Source organism: Grus americana, chromosome 8 (genome assembly GCF_028858705.1).
Source record: "Grus americana isolate bGruAme1 chromosome 8, bGruAme1.mat, whole genome shotgun sequence".
Classification (NCBI taxonomy): Eukaryota; Metazoa; Chordata; class Aves; order Gruiformes; family Gruidae; genus Grus; species Grus americana.
The window spans coordinates 16,985,494-17,001,056 of record NC_072859.1 but is presented as its reverse complement, the minus strand read 5'-3'; the positions used below and the strand labels follow the sequence as shown (position 1 = coordinate 17,001,056).

General features: G+C 37.7%; 1 protein-coding gene across 7 annotated transcripts in view; it reads right to left on the bottom strand.

Moving 5' to 3' along the window:
- The window catches only part of ARHGAP29 (Rho GTPase activating protein 29), a 79,708-nt gene that overhangs the window by 3,096 nt on the left and 61,049 nt on the right, over window positions 1-15,563 (bottom strand). For 5 of the 7 annotated variants that reach the window (XM_054833039.1, XM_054833036.1, XM_054833038.1 and 2 more), the window contains 16 exons: window positions 13,022-13,082; window positions 12,396-12,533; window positions 12,057-12,121; window positions 11,460-11,570; window positions 11,260-11,340; window positions 10,776-10,964; window positions 10,394-10,531; window positions 8,909-9,099; window positions 6,939-7,105; window positions 6,317-6,445; window positions 5,376-5,474; window positions 3,726-3,889; window positions 3,288-3,476; window positions 3,006-3,143; window positions 1,155-1,387; window positions 51-357 (listed from right to left, as the gene is read on the bottom strand). In XM_054833039.1, the coding sequence (XP_054689014.1) occupies window positions 51-357; window positions 1,155-1,387; window positions 3,006-3,143; window positions 3,288-3,476; window positions 3,726-3,889; window positions 5,376-5,474; window positions 6,317-6,445; window positions 6,939-7,105; window positions 8,909-9,099; window positions 10,394-10,531; window positions 10,776-10,964; window positions 11,260-11,340; window positions 11,460-11,570; window positions 12,057-12,121; window positions 12,396-12,533; window positions 13,022-13,082 (2,400 nt within the window). Of the gene's footprint in view, window positions 1-50; window positions 358-1,154; window positions 1,388-3,005; window positions 3,144-3,287; window positions 3,477-3,725; window positions 3,890-5,375; window positions 5,475-6,316; window positions 6,446-6,938; window positions 7,106-8,908; window positions 9,100-10,393; window positions 10,532-10,775; window positions 10,965-11,259; window positions 11,341-11,459; window positions 11,571-12,056; window positions 12,122-12,395; window positions 12,534-13,021; window positions 13,083-15,563 lie in introns of those variants that run through there. The other 2 variants (XM_054833037.1, XM_054833043.1) reach the window with 2 other exon arrangements.

Here is a 15,563-nt window from a genome sequence, read left to right as displayed (position 1 = left end):
AGTTCAGGTGACATAGGTAACATTGCCACAGCACAGGAAAAGTCACTCACTTCCTTTACAGCAACAAATGACTTCCTCCGCTGCTGTGGCTCCCTCTCTTCAGCTGATAAAGCAACTCTGACTGTCATGGCAGCTTCTTCAGATAGAGATGTGCTCAGAAGCGGTTTCAATGAAACATCGAATATCTTTTCATAGTATGTTATGAGCAGCTCCACTACTCGGGCCTGATAAGGGTAATCCACAAGAGACGACAAAGAAACTGTAGCATCTGTTTGACGTGGCCTGATCAGGGTTGGGCCAAATATTATGCCAAGGTTGCTGGCTGACATTTTATTTTCATCAGACTGTTCTGTAACCCTGCATAAAGAGGGAAAAAAACCCCAAAACTCCAAGAGTTAGAGGGGAAAAAACCCCAAAACTACAGAAATATTTTAGATATTAAAATATTATCTTATGTCTAAAGATGTTAAAAGACAATAAAAAACTGAAGGTGGGTTTGGTAAGCAGGCAGAATCTTCAGTGCAGACTGCATTTAACAGTAGCTTGGATTAAGTGCTTTCCACACAGGGTGTTTTTATGTCCTATCTGGTTAAATGTTATTGGTGCTATGTGGCATTTCTGGGGCTGGGGAAAAGAACGTCTCATTCCAAGTAATCATACAGCTGTAGCCTAGTATTGCCCATTTTTATTGGTAGTCATCAGCTCGGTACATCCTCGCTACACATTATCACACAATCCAGCATTTAGAGGACAACGAAGTGAAATGTAACTGGAGAATGGTTATTAACAGACATGATACAAGTTTCAATGTTCTGTTAAAAAGCCACCAAATCACTGCCCTATCTAGGTCATATCCTGATTTAAACCACACTTAGGTCCCTGCAGCTGCCACTAGTCACTACTTGCTGACCCCAATGCTAGCAGAGAATCAAGAATAATGAAGCTCAGCTCTTTCCCTCCTTTCTTTCCATTTCATATTCTTCTCTCACCTGAGAATTCATTACAGTGGAAAAAGAAACAGCAACAGAACAAAGTCTTCTAAGGCACACGTGACTTCTTCCTCTACAGTCATCAAAAGGGTACAAGAGTTCCCTAGTACACAGCATGTAGCAGTTTATTTTTAAACATCAGTTTGCATTTGAAGTCTGTCTCACCTGTGAAGGTGTCCAATAAGGTACTGAAGAGTGTTGTAGTTTGGTACAGGCAGTTGTTTCAGAAGATCTTTAATTTTAATGATGATCCTATTCAATTCAATACAGATTGACTGTCTTTTCTTTGATTTGGGGCTAGCTTGTTTAGCTTCCAGTTCCTCATTAACATTCTGGCTTTCTTTTGCCAGTCCAATGAACTCATTGTAAAGCCGAAACAAAATCAAGGGTTCAGGAAGCTGAAGAAATAAGAACATTTTCAGAAACATACTCAAGCCTGAATTTTAACTTATTTGTTTCCTTCCTGTTTTTCTTCAGCTTTGTCTAGTCTAACATCTTTTCTTAGATGATATCGTTTAAGCTTTGTTCATTACCTCAAACCACAATTTGTCAAATCCAATCCCAAATAACAAAATCACTCCTCCCTACACCTTTCTCCGGAATTCTTTTGCTAGTCCTTTCCTGCAATAGCTTCAAGACTAAAGTATTTATCAATACAGGTACAGACTTCAAGAAAGCAATTGCTGTGAGGGAGGGTGTTACATTGCATATGCACAAATACCATGTTAATAGAGTAGTTAGTTATTTTTCCAGTCTTTGATAGTATATTACATGTGGTATCAAGTTTGGTCCATATTCCATTTCTTTAAATTGGATTTTAGGCCATGTAACATTCATTTGTAATTGCGATTTAAGTATTTTCTCAGTATGAAAAGGATTGTTAATAATAAAAAAATACTACAAAAAAAGACAAAATGCTCAAACCTGATCTGGCTATTTGCATTGCCCCAGCTTAGATAAAATCAAGAAGTAGGAAGACTAGATAAAACTCAAAATAATTAGTTTTAATAATTAGTCTTAAATGGGTTTAACTCAGAATTCTGTCTGAAAATGTCTTAACTGCGTGTTTCTAGTGCTGTTCCTATATTTAAAATGAGCAGGTTTACCTAGAAACCAGGCCAACAGATCAGCTACAAAGGAAGTAATAAGACCAGAAGAAAACATTTTTTCTTTTTTTTTTTTTAATTATGAGCCCTATTCAAAATACAGCACAGTGCTTCAAACTGGTATCCCAGTATGATGTATATAATATGCTACTTTTTTACTTGAATAAGAAGGCAGAGTACATCTTAGGTGCTTTTGAAAAATTACTTAATGGTGGTGATCATGGGACTGGAATGCGCATCTCTGACAGCCAGTGTGAGGAAGAGGACAGAACTGCGCAGCTAAGGATTATTCCTTTCAGAGTTAACAAGTGTTCAGAGTGACTCTGTAATGTCACTGGGCAGTGTCCCAGCCTCATTTTTTCAGATACGTACTGAAACTGTTTTAGAAGATGCAATCATGAAGATTTAAAGCTCCATTTGGAAAGAAAAAGATGGATAATCCCTCCATAATGAACACATCATCATGACCATTATGAGTGTTTCATGACATTTTTGTTAGCCTATATTAACAGCAATATATTAGCATCTGTCTGCGTGAGGAGGCAAGAATATGGGAATGTTTTAAACTTCACATAAGACAGGCAAATTCAGTAACTGGAAAGGTTATAGGAAATTAAAGCTTCTCTACAAGTGGATAAACAAAAGCTTGTTCTGCGTATGGTACTAAATATTAAAGAGACATTATGCCCATGTGGAATATAGATCGCAATACCAGCAGTCTACCTCACAGCTTTCCCTGCCCCTGTCACAGGCTCCACGTGAAAATAAAGAAGCCTACTGCAAATATACAAGGTACTTATTTAATCTTCTGCTGCAGCACTGCTAAAAGGGATTTTTTTCCCCCTCTTGCACTGAAGAAATATACTACACTACTTCAGTGTTCTATCTGATCTCTCAAGTACACACATACCTGGCGGAGATACAGCTTGAGAACGTTGCTGATATCGTGTGCATACAGTTCTGAGAGCTCAACCAAATCCTTTCCATTTTCAAAAGCTTGACAAAGTTTTTCAACTCTTGATTTGGCTCCATTCACACGATAGATGCCCTGAAATTAAAAGACCAGCACAACTCTATTTTAAAGGCAAGTGTAAAACACAGATAATATCAACAGTACAGCATTAACATCTTAAAAGATTTTTTTAAAAAAAGATTGTTCATACTTAAGTTTTATAAGCAAACTTGAGCATACCTTGACATTCAGCGCTCTGCTTTCAATTTCTGACGTACACTTTTTGATGATGAAAGGAATACCATCAGGAACATTTTTAGCAGCTTGGGCAAATTCTACTCCAAACAAGTGAAGCCTTCCATGAAGTTTTTTGTGCCCACACTGAATAGCTAAAGTCTCTAAACATTTTTTATGGCATGCAAGTGAACACTGCAGGGGAGGAAAAAAAAGCACATGGTTTGATACAATCTGACACAATAAGAAATACCTCTGCTGTTTGTCACCCCATATGTGAGCAAGAGGAAAGTTTTATTAGTCTGTTGTGCTTTTGCTTTGAGTTCATGATGATTCTACGAGCCACAAAGTTTGTATTTTTTATACAGAAAAATAATGCAAGTTTCCAAAACTCCCGACTTTAGATAAATCCCAAGCAGCAATTCAAGCTACTTTTCAACTTACCTCCTCACATTCAGCTCCATGAAATACCACTAAGCTGTCACATTCTCTGCATTTAGATGGAGCTCTCAGCTTCCGCAGTTTGTGTGTTTGTGCTGCTTTGGACATATTAGCATTTCTAAAAGGTCCCGGAGAATTTGCAGTTTCAGATGTCAGATCATTTAAACCTGGAGAGAATTTCTCTGTTACAGTCATTCTAATATCTACTATCAGGACAGGGTATTTATTCTGATTTTTTAGAACCGTGCTGTGGAACACAGAATTCTGCAAGTAATAGCAACTATCAAAGTAATCAAAAGCACTTCAATCACAAGGAAGCAAAACAATGTTATAATTTACATAACCGACACATTAACTATTGAATAATCTTACATAAAAGTGGAATCAAACAGTCTTGCATTTTTAAGTATTTCAGTTTTCTCCTGTATTAATGGCATATAAAACTATTAGGACATTTAATTCCAACTGCCCTCCAGTTCAGGCAATGATTCATCAAAGTTTTATTCTATGTATTTCAAAATGCTGTACTAGAGGATGAAAGATGACATCAGGGTTTGGCCTATAGCATTTCTGAAATACTTAAAGAAGAATACTTTGCAGCAGGGAAGAATTAACAGACACAGCAGAACCTATACAAAATAAAAAAGAATCACTGATTCTCAGTCTCCCATGATAACAAAAATATTGTTTCTAGAGGATTCTAAAACAGAATAGCAACTGGTGCTTTTTGTGACCAGTTTTTTTTCAAGCAATTTACTTAAAATGCTATCAAAACTCTGTGAACCAAAATCCTTTGTTTTACAGATCAAAACTTAACACATAATTGCCCAGAAAGCTTCTTAAAAGCTCAAATATTGATAAAATAATACCACTCCATGTTAAAGTTTGCATTCATTAACACATTGCCATGCTTGAAATCTAAATTAGTCTTGTTAACCACAGGCTCATTCCCAATTCGGAAATCAGGACTGCCTGAAGAATTTCCCAAAGGCTTTACTGAGCAAGTGCCACAAATATTTCAGGACTAGTTTGTGAGTACTGCAGACATCCCATGGAACAATTTCCAATAATCCAGTTATTCAGGTTGCAGTACCTGTGGCAACATTATCTTTATACAGTTAAAATTCATTTGAAAATTAGAAATAGTCTAGTCAAATCTGGGACAGACATTATGAAACTTGCTTATTTAAGTTGAAAAGGGTAAAATCTCAGTTATTACCCTAAACGTTTGGATCCGCTTTTTTCTCATTTGCCAATTACCAACTCTCTATATCTGTGCATTTTACTTCAAAGGTCAGAAGTGATCTTACATACCTCAGTGCCATGCAGCTAATTTTAAATGCAAATGCATGGAGAGAATGGTTAGTGGGTTATTTATCTTTACCTCAGGAGGGCAAAGACACTAGAAATGTTCAAAGGCTGCCCATATAGTTAATTTAAATGTATGGAGACAATTCTGCACCACCTCATTAAAGTCACCTGAACATTGTTCATCAGCACTCAACCTCAAGTGGATGCACAGTGTGTTGAAAAACAATGCTGTTGGTAATCACAACCTTGCTAATGTACTTTTCTTAAGCATGTTAAAAGTAAAAGCCACACTCTACAACAAAAAGCATCATCTTAGCACTTCAGGTACGGAAACAACATTACCACAGTCTGAAGGAGATGGTGGCTCTCTTTCATCAAGATCATCTGCAGATGACATCGTACCAGTGGAAGGTGTTCGGGGAAGTCGTCTTTTAAAATCCCCTAGCAGATGAAAGCAGGAAGCTGTAAGTATCAGTTCCACCCAACTGCTCATTTTCATTTTTCCTGAGGAGAAGGACTTGGGGGTATTGATTGATGAGAAGCTCAACATGAGCCAGCAGTGTGCGCTGCCAACCGTGTCCTGGGCTGCATCAAAAGCAGTGTGACCAGCAGGTCGAAGGAGGTGATCCTGCCCCTCTACTCGGCTCTTGTGAGCCCCCACCTGGAGTACTGCATCCAGCTCTGGGGGCCCCAGTACAGGAGAGACATGGAGCTGTTGGAGCGAGTCCAGAGGAGGGCCACAAAGCTGATCAGAGGGCTGGAGCACCTCTCCTATGAGGACAGGCTGAGAGAGTTGGGATTGTTCAGCCTGGAGAAGGGAAGGCTCCGGGGAGATCTAATTGTGGCTTTCTAGTACATGAAGGGGGCCTACAGGAAAGATGGAGAGGGACTGTTATCAGGGAGTGTAGTGACAGGACAAGGGGTAATGGGTTTAAGCTGAAGGAGGGTTGATTTAGATGAGATGTTAGAAAGAAATTCTTTACTGTGAGGGTGGTGAGGCACTGGAACAGGTTGCCCAGAGAGGCTGTGGATGCCCCCTCCCTGGAAGTGTTCAAGGCCAGGTTGGATGAGGCTTTGGGCAACGTGGTCTAGTGGAGGGTGTCCCTGCCCGCAGCAGGGGGGTTGGAACTAGATGGTCTTTAAGGTCCCTTCCAACTCAAACCATTCTATGATTCTATGCTTATAGGCTCTGTCCAACACTTGCTAAACTAACAACGATGTCTTCATATAAACCAGTCCAAAGAAAATACTTCAAATTAGTACAGCAGTGAGTGTAGCTGTACCTGGGCTAGCAGATGGAGAATCCATGGATCGTGACTCGCTGCTTCCCCCTGCACTTTCAGAATCACTGCACATTCCTCCACTCTGGTTGCCAACTGACCATGATCTGAATGGTGGCGGCCCTCGTGTTGCTTTTAAAAAGAAAGTCCACCAATTCCAAATGTCAAAGAAAATTACATTCTTTTTATTTAAAGACTAACTATTATTATATTCAAAATAGGAAAATATTGCAAAAGTTACAGGAACATGCAACATCATAAAGAAAACCCCACAGCATACATTCCTGTAAAAGCTTCAGGATGTAAGAAAATTAATTTCAGAAACTTGACACTTGTGCTTTTGCAAAAGACCCAAAAATCAACGTAGTATTTACAAAAACAATGGATTTTAAATTGCTAAAGTTAATTGAAATGGCTTAGTACACTGAGCTTGACAATACTTGCTGTTTGAATTGCATCTCATCCTTCTTGTCAAAGAATCTAGGGATACATACAAGCAGTTTTCCCATTTGTCCTTATGCTCAAGTACATAACTGTTCTCACAGGCTTCAAACATCAAGCACCTATTTTTTTTCTGGTATTTTTATTTAGACACTGAACTCCAGATGAAATACAGAAGAACTACCTTGAATATCTGCGCCGCTGGAAGATCTCTTCTCTCCAATCTTTTGTGAACGATGATAAATTGGGCTTCCCACATCATCTAACGTCTGAGCAGAAAAATCTCCTGAACACTGAGATAAGTTACCATGTGACGTATGGACATTGTTGGTTGACTGCTTATTAAAAACCCTTCAGAAAGAAGAAAGTAATTTGAAAAGTAAGAGAAAAAAATCATTGCTTTTCATTTAATTCTATCCCTGGCACTAAAAATGCTTCATTTAATTGCTGTTTGTGAACATATATGTTTGACATGTTATTATTAAAGTCCAAATTAAAAAAAAAAAAGAGAAGAGTGGCAATTTTTTCTTAATGTGCAATTTCCCAATGTTTCCTCCCTCCCTGTAAATCAGCTGTTCCACATCTCTGCAAGGTATTATGACCACTATTTTGCAAACTTTGAAAAACCAGCAAATCTGTTGACCTAAAGATCAGAATAATTCAGAGGCTACTGCACCCTACTTTTATGCTTCCCTCCAAAAGATTTTCTGCCCTGTCATCAGGGCCATTCACCTATAAACATATAGGCTTTAAAATGCTGTCCTTTTTAAAAAGTGCAGAAAATACATTGAAGCTGCCAGAGAGTTTATAGTCAGTCCACTGTGAAAAATCTGCTCTCAAGATAAGGACAGAAAACTGTTAACGGTAATTAATATAAAGCACTGAAGCACCCTGTGGGCAAAATGGCCTGCTGCAAAGTTTAGCAGTCAGGAAGATGTTCTTAATCAGTTCTACCCTATCCAGTTGAACAAAATAAAGACTTAAAAATATTAAAATTTGCATTTGTCCAAGCCACTGTCCCTTAAATAAATGCAGATGTAAACAATAAGAGTGATCACTTCAAGTACATGAAGAATCACAAGGCCATGTCAAAGAAAACGAAAGGTGGGGAGAGGGGAGGAGAAAAAACACACTCCTATAAATCTTAAGCAGTAAATAGTTGGGAGAGCACACAAAGAGTTTGAAATTTCATGCTCATCAGTTTCTCAGGGAGCTGCATAGTTAAATCTCCCTAAGTCGAAGTTTATGAGTATAGCCTAAATCAGTCTTAAAAGGCAGGAAATTTACAGACAAAACCGCAGAATCTGAGCTTTAACTGAATTTCCTGGCTTTTGTTGGTAGAAGTCTGACTCAAGCATTAGGGTTTTTTGTATTTAGTTTCCTTTTTAAAGACGATGAGATGACGACACTTTCCTGTAGAACTGTGAAACACACGGATTGGAATGGATATTCTGGTCCTTTAGTGCCAAGATTACTATTTTACAAGAAATTAAAGGTGGAAAAGCATTTGGCATATTGACAGGAGTTGTTGTCTTTTTGCCTTGTAAGCTTTACTTCCACACTACCTGTATCTTTACTAGATTAACAGTAAAACCTGCCATTTCACACAGGTTAGAAAAAAATAATGAAGTTATAACATAGGAACATGTGGACTCTAAACTTTTTTTAGTCACACAGCATGAGACAAATTCAGCAACGCTTCCTGCCAAAAAGTTGCCAAATGTAAACAATATGAAAGAAGGTGCTGCAGCAGCAAGGCCTGCAGAAGAGGAAAACCACCTCCTCAGACTTTCTAAATTGATTATCAAGTATTACTGCCACGCCACACTACAGAGTTCAAAATTTACATTTTTCGTATTAACCAGTATCTACATTAAAATAGTAACAAGTGAATTCTTGCACAACAATTGTCAATGTTTTAGCAAGTCTTATTACACAAAATGACACGCTGCTTCAGAATTTAAGGTCAGGTTTTAATGTCAACATTATATATAATCTACCAAAAGATGAGCCAAAGAAACAGAGAATGGTAAAGCATGCTAAAACACCAGGATTCATTTATCCCCCCCCGCCCCAAGTTGATTTACTCTTAAACATGTGTGCCTAGCACTTAATTCTAAACCAAGCAAATGCCACCTGTAGTTTGGGACTCACCCATCAACCTGGGAACTCTGGGTTTCAAAAGAACCTGATTCAATAGGAACACCTTCCTTTGGCAAACTTTTCACAAATTCTGAATACTGCTGTCCAGGGTCATAGAGTTTGGCACTCTCACAGAGGGACTGGCAGTTAATTGGAAGAGATACAACCTGAGCGTGCTGCAGCTGGAACAGGTTAACTGTTGCCTGTTGGGAGAAAAAAATTTCAATATTTATAGATCACTTATAGATATTTCATGTGCACTTTGCTCAACCCAAATTAATATCCCAACAGAAAATTATTTAACTAAGACTAGAAAAATTCTAGAAAATAGTAACATTTGTAGGTGTGGACTTTGTGTAAGATTCCTGAAAGTCAGCTACAAAAGCTTCGTCCATAGTATAAATACCAGTATTCCTCTTCTCTCAAGGTTATTGAATCCTCCAAGTAGCAAAAGCAATTCCAATGGCTTCCCACTTCCGGTTAATAAAGATAAACAGCAAGGGTTTTTGCTACCAAAAAGGCATTTTTCATGCTCTTTAGTCACCACTACAACAACAAAGTAGTTGGAGTTCCAAACCCAGACGAGCTCCATATCACCTTGAGACAAGAAATGGACAAAACTCCTTGTCCCAACAGAACAGATTAGAAGTTTTATGTAATTTAACAAAGAAAGTGTTCATTTAAAGTATTTTATCACAAGGCAGAGCCCAGGGATGGGGACACTTCATGGTTGCTTCCTCAGTTTTGGGGTTGCAAAGTAGTTCGCAATTTACTTGTACTTGAACTGACAAGTTTGTCTAAGCTTTGCACTCGTCTTATAGGTTGGTTTTTGGGTTGCCTGTGTGTGTGTTTGTGTGTGCGTGGTGTTTTATTCTCCCTCCCCGCTCCAGCATTAAATTGGTTTTGTCTCATCTTAAAATAGCATATTCGCATAATGTGCTATTAAAGCTTTTTTTAAAACTGTATGCAGATATACTGTTTTGACAATCCTTTGGTTATTTACATGCATTAAAGTTAATATGTTAAATTACTCACAATTTATCCTGTAGTAACTGAGACTGACATCAAGATTAGCAGGCTCCATGCTGCAGCATGTTAACGTCTATTCTGTGCTCGAGCCAAACATCTTTACTAATGCACTAATGAAAATAATGTGAATGGGACCTGTACTCTTAGCAAAAGAGCAACACTACTGCCATCAATATTTGTAGAGAGATTTTACAAGAATTGTGTAGTCAGGGTTCTTGCAAGGCAGCAAGCAACTCATAAAAACCCTAAAAACATTCAAGACACATATGATACCCCCTCTTTTGTTTTTAAACTCCTAAAAGAAAGGGAACACCACAAACATACTAAAAGTTTTCATTCTTTTTCTATTTGCTTGACCTCTGTCCTTTGAAAACTGTATTTTAAGCAGTTAACACTACAGGTGAGGCTTTATCTTAGTCTTAACAATCTTTATGTATGCGCCACCCATATTTTAAAAAGCATGCTTACAGCTTTAAGAGTGAGATCACACTGGTAAATAAGCTCCCGAAGCTGTGTTAAGACATCACTTTTAAAGCTTTCCAAATCATTTCTTTTGTCTTCAATCTCTGCCATGCTTGCTTTATAGTGTTCATTGGCCTCTTCAGCCTAGAGAAAACACAAGTATAAAGGGTTGATGGACTACAAGCCTTGATACTAGAAGCAAGAAAAAAAAAACCTATGCAAGACACTTGTAATTGGAGATTCCCATTTAGGATAAAAACCCAAAAGAGCATGCTATGCTTAAAATTAAGAATTATGAACAGAATGCTTGCTTGAATACTCCCATTGGGAAAGCACGAGTAAAACCAGTGTAGGCTTATCTTTAAAAGCAAGGAACAAAAGCTCTTACTTTTTGAAGCGCCTCCTCTTCTAGCCTTCGTTTTTTTTCTAGTTGCTTGCTGACATCTTTCACAAAGCTTCCACTTAAGCTAAGATGTTCCTCCTCAGCACGAGCAGTGCAGGATTTTGCCTTTTCGTACTCATCTTGACGCTGTGTATATAGCAACTTTGCTTTTCTTAGAGCAGCTTCCAGCTCTTGCTGCAGAATGCAACAAAACAAAAAAAAGCAAAAGAATGATTTTAATTTCCAGTTATTTAATGTGATGTTTAAAGAGGCTGTTATGCACAGGTCTGTACGCTGCAGTTTAAAGTACACAGTCATAGAATGATAACCTCTTGCAAGTGTGTTATGAAATTGACAGTTACATACTACATCCAACAAGCCCTATAGATTCTACATGTGAATTTAAGTGCATAACAGCCTAGTTTGAGAGTTTTGTCCTTTTGAAGAATTTTAGAGATTGAACACTGGCAGATATGAAAGAAATACCAACCATTTTTTTCTGTTCTCGCTGCCAAAGCTCCTTGATATCTTTCCTTTGTCTATCCAACTCATTTCTCCTTCCGAGAAGAGGCTAGATAGGAAACATAAAAGTACATAAAAAGCTTCAAGTTTGCTCTTCTGAATAATCTGTGCTGTTACCAAACTTTTTAAAAACCTAAACAATATGTTCATTTTTTTCTTTAAGCTTACCTGCACAAATTTGTTAGACTGGAGAGCAGCAGCTGTTTGTTGCCAAAGTTGATTGTTCTCGATATCATTTTGAAAAGCATTAATGAATATCGACTGGAATGGCATATAATCCTAAAATTGCACACAACAAAATATTAATGTCCTAGGTAAGGTAGAGACATTCTAAATGCCTATATAATTGAACTAGATTTTCAATTAAATTTAGGAAGCTGTTTATGTGTGCGTGGAAGTCAGTTAGCTATGAATGTAGAAAATGACTAATTTCTCAACTAGTTTTCCTGCTATTAGGAAAACACTCTGAAAGACAAGTCTACAGGTCCAAATCACAAAGCATACAAGATATTAGATGGAAAAATGCATATTGTGAAAACAATAAGGTTGTTCTGCATTTTCAACAAAAATAAATTTATATATCTAAGTTTCCATAGAAGATGGGAAGACATAATACAGCACATCTTTTAATCAGTGATTTACATTATAAATCAATTCTGTATCAACTTAAAAATCCATTGCTCAACATCCCCACAGTTCCACTTTTGGGCAAAGCATCCAATACATATTTAAGACTTTATTTTAAAGTCCCTAAGATGTACTTACCTGGTGTCCAACAACAGCTTTAGCAGTTTCAGCCACTTTTGCTAAGTTTTTCGCACACTCCACTTCTGTTAAAAAAATTCACAGTTACTGTTTACACTAACAATCGTACCACATGCCAAATGCTTTTTACATTCTTCCTCGAACGGATAGGCTAGAGGGGACCACCTTCACTTTGTTACAGGTGTTTAATTATAGGAAATGCACGATAGTTCTGTCCACTTCAGCAGAACAGCTACTAATTTAGAAATCACATTACTGACAGTCGGCAGCACAGAGACCTGACAACAGATTTAATTTCATCATGACAAAGCTGATTAAATGCCAGAAAGAGCCACTCACCCAAGCTAAGCTTTTTTTCTACCCATGCGACTACCTCCTTGGTATATTTTGACCATGCTTTAGCATAGGACAGAGCTGATTCAATTCCGCTGTCATTTCTTAGGAGCATGCTATCAACCTCCTCTGCTCGAAGATGTCCTGAAAATAAAGCATTGAACACAAAGAAGTGAATTTTAGACATGACCACACACTGAGAGCAAAGCCAGTATTAGCCAACTGTGAACGCTTAAGCGGCTCTGATCTTGAGTTAGTCTTTAATGCTAGTTGACTCTAAACAGGACTGACAGCGGTTTTAGAACAAATTAAAGGGCCATAGTATTTTATCTGGAGCAGTCATACCGTCAGCATAACTTTCTTTAAGAAAGTGATCCAACAAAACACCAATCATATGACGACATACAGAAATGCTTCAGGCCTTAGTTCTTTCCCTACCACCCCCACCCCCTGCCAAAAAAAGCAACCTAGGTTGGTTATTGACAAAAGCATAAGACCTCTGCAACAGCAAATTTTTTATAGTGACATTTTAATGGCAGCACAGGTGTAAAAAAGTGACCAACTTATTTATTACATTTTAGAAGATGAAGACACAGATATAGAATGGTGTTTATTAGTATTAAATGACCTACCTTGAATATCATCCTTTTCATGCAGTGAACCCCCAGACTCCACAGAAAGATTCTCAAAAGACTGGTGTACAAGAAACAAAACATTAAATTAGGGAAGAAAAGTTCTCACTAGAACTGACAGGGTAACAAAAATGGCATCATCCACCCCTTCTTTTTTGCAGATAAAGCAACAAACTGTGCTGTAACTCCCTCTCACCTAAGGCACAATACCTTCTAAACTCCCATAGCTGTTGACTGAGACATAATAAATAGAAAGGAATCACTGTATACCTTTAAACCAGTGGTCTTGAAAGGCTGTGATGAAAGAGTTAATTGTTTAACAAACTGGGTTTTATTTAAGTGACCTCCAGCTCTTCTTAGATCCCTACCTATCTTTTAAAAAGCATTTCATACAGACTTATGTCACATACATATAGCATACACCATTTGAGTCCTGTGTTTCTACTTGCAGGTGCGCACTGTAGGCACAACAGCTGACTAGTAACACTTGCTAATGAAGCCCTGACAATCAGTACAACCTGACAGAGTTTAATCCAACAATAAAAGGAATTTAGCACAAGATTTCGTCCCTACCTTTGTCTTCATGCTGCACTTCACTACTCCTTTAATTGTGCAAGTTGAACTATTTGTAGGACTGTGCTGTAAACCAGGGCACTGAACAAATTTAGATGAATAAGTTTACCTAGAAACCACCCCCCCCCCCATTAAAAACAAAACCAAAAAACCCACAACCCTACATAATTTTAAATGAATAAACTACTCCTGAAAACTGGGAAGCAAAAAGCAGGCAGAACACAAAGCCTGAGAAATAGCTACAAAGTGGCCCTCAGCTTTACAAGAACAGTTTGTTTCCATTTTAGTAGACTTTAGTGCGGTTTTATTTTCAGACTTAAAGCTAAAATAGAGCACAGTAACAATGTTGCAAGTAGTTCTTTTTTTGTGTTTGTTTTCAATGTAAATGGCAACTGATCAATCACACAAAAATCCCTCCATTGTTGTTTATTTCACAGCAAAAGCAGCTTTTTCATATACCAAAACATGCAAGATATTAATCATCAATTACATTGAACAGAATCAAACTACAATCTAAAGAACAGTACAACTGCTGTCTAAAAAAAAAGTTTCAGTGAAATGGAAGGGCTTTTTCAGAACAGGTGGGAAATACATCTAAAGCTGACTATCAACCAAATGGTAAAATAAATAAATCTGAATTTAGAGATAGATCAATATTTGGTTGCACAAAAAGCCTGAACATTCCTAGATTTAGTTCTGATTTGGGTATAAATTATTACTGTCTTCATGTAGATTTAAGTGGCACACAGTTGTTAGGGAAGAAGAAAGAAGAAGAGGGAAAAAACCTACACTTTTTATTAACTCAGGAGGCACTTTAAGTTCTGGCCCTAAAAATTATTTCCCATTCTATAAGACCTAAATCATTTCAGTCTTGAGAACTGTTCACTCCTTTCCAGTGATTCAGGCACACAGTTTAGTTAGGGCAGCTAATCAATGTTCATTCATCCATTCACATTCACCCTACTGCAAATATGTAATGCCATGTTTTAAAAGCAAGCACGTGGACAACTACTTTTACTTAGGTCCTACAGCTAATTATCAGAACTTGACCCATGCAGCTTGCCCCCTCAAGCATCCAATGACTCATCCCAGTGAGCCTAGAAAAAAAAACCAAAAAACCAACCCTGAAATCTGCTAGACAGATTTCATTTCTCAACTTTAACCAGCCTCTTCTCCCTCTCCCCCCGCCCATTAGCCAAGAACTCTCACCCTGACAGAGGCAAATCTCTGCACCCATTTTGAAAATTTTATCCTTCTCCTTTATTATGCTCTCAGATCTACATAGCATCGAATAGCATTCGAATAGCTCGTTGAGTTATGAAAGGTCAGACATGCCCGTCTCGGTTCCTCCAATGTATTCTAAAGCTCTTCTGTTTTTAATTAAGAAATATCTTTGTTTCCACCTTGTACTTCTGGTTGTACTACAAGGGCTAAAATGAGAACAATTACATTTGCTAAGAGGGGGTATACATATTATTTAACTTAAGCTTCCAGAGTGGAATGCCTGAACTAAAGAATGTAGACTCCCCTGCAGTCAAGAGAAGCAAGATCAGCTTCCCCTGGCCCCCCCACCTTAGAGCAATCCTCAAGAGCTTAGTTAGGGAGGTCCCTAACTTAACAGGCAATTAAAAGCTTTCTCCTTAATTAACCCTCAAAGCATTTACATGTTAAATTCTACCAAAATGTTATGCTCTAATCTTTTTAAGATACAGCTAGCTGCTATGTTCAACCCCTGAATGCACACATCTACAGAAATGAAAGGTTAATACAGCTACTTAAATATTTTGCATTTAACTCCTCCTAACACTCAGCTTCTAGTTGGCCTCCAAATTACTCTCTGAATTGCAAATCAAAGTGAAATGCTTCATCTGTTAAATATGTATTTATTTGCCTGAATGAAAACGCACTTAAATTTAGAGATACTTCCAAGAAATTAAACCATATTGTCAATTTTGGAGCAGGTAGGATA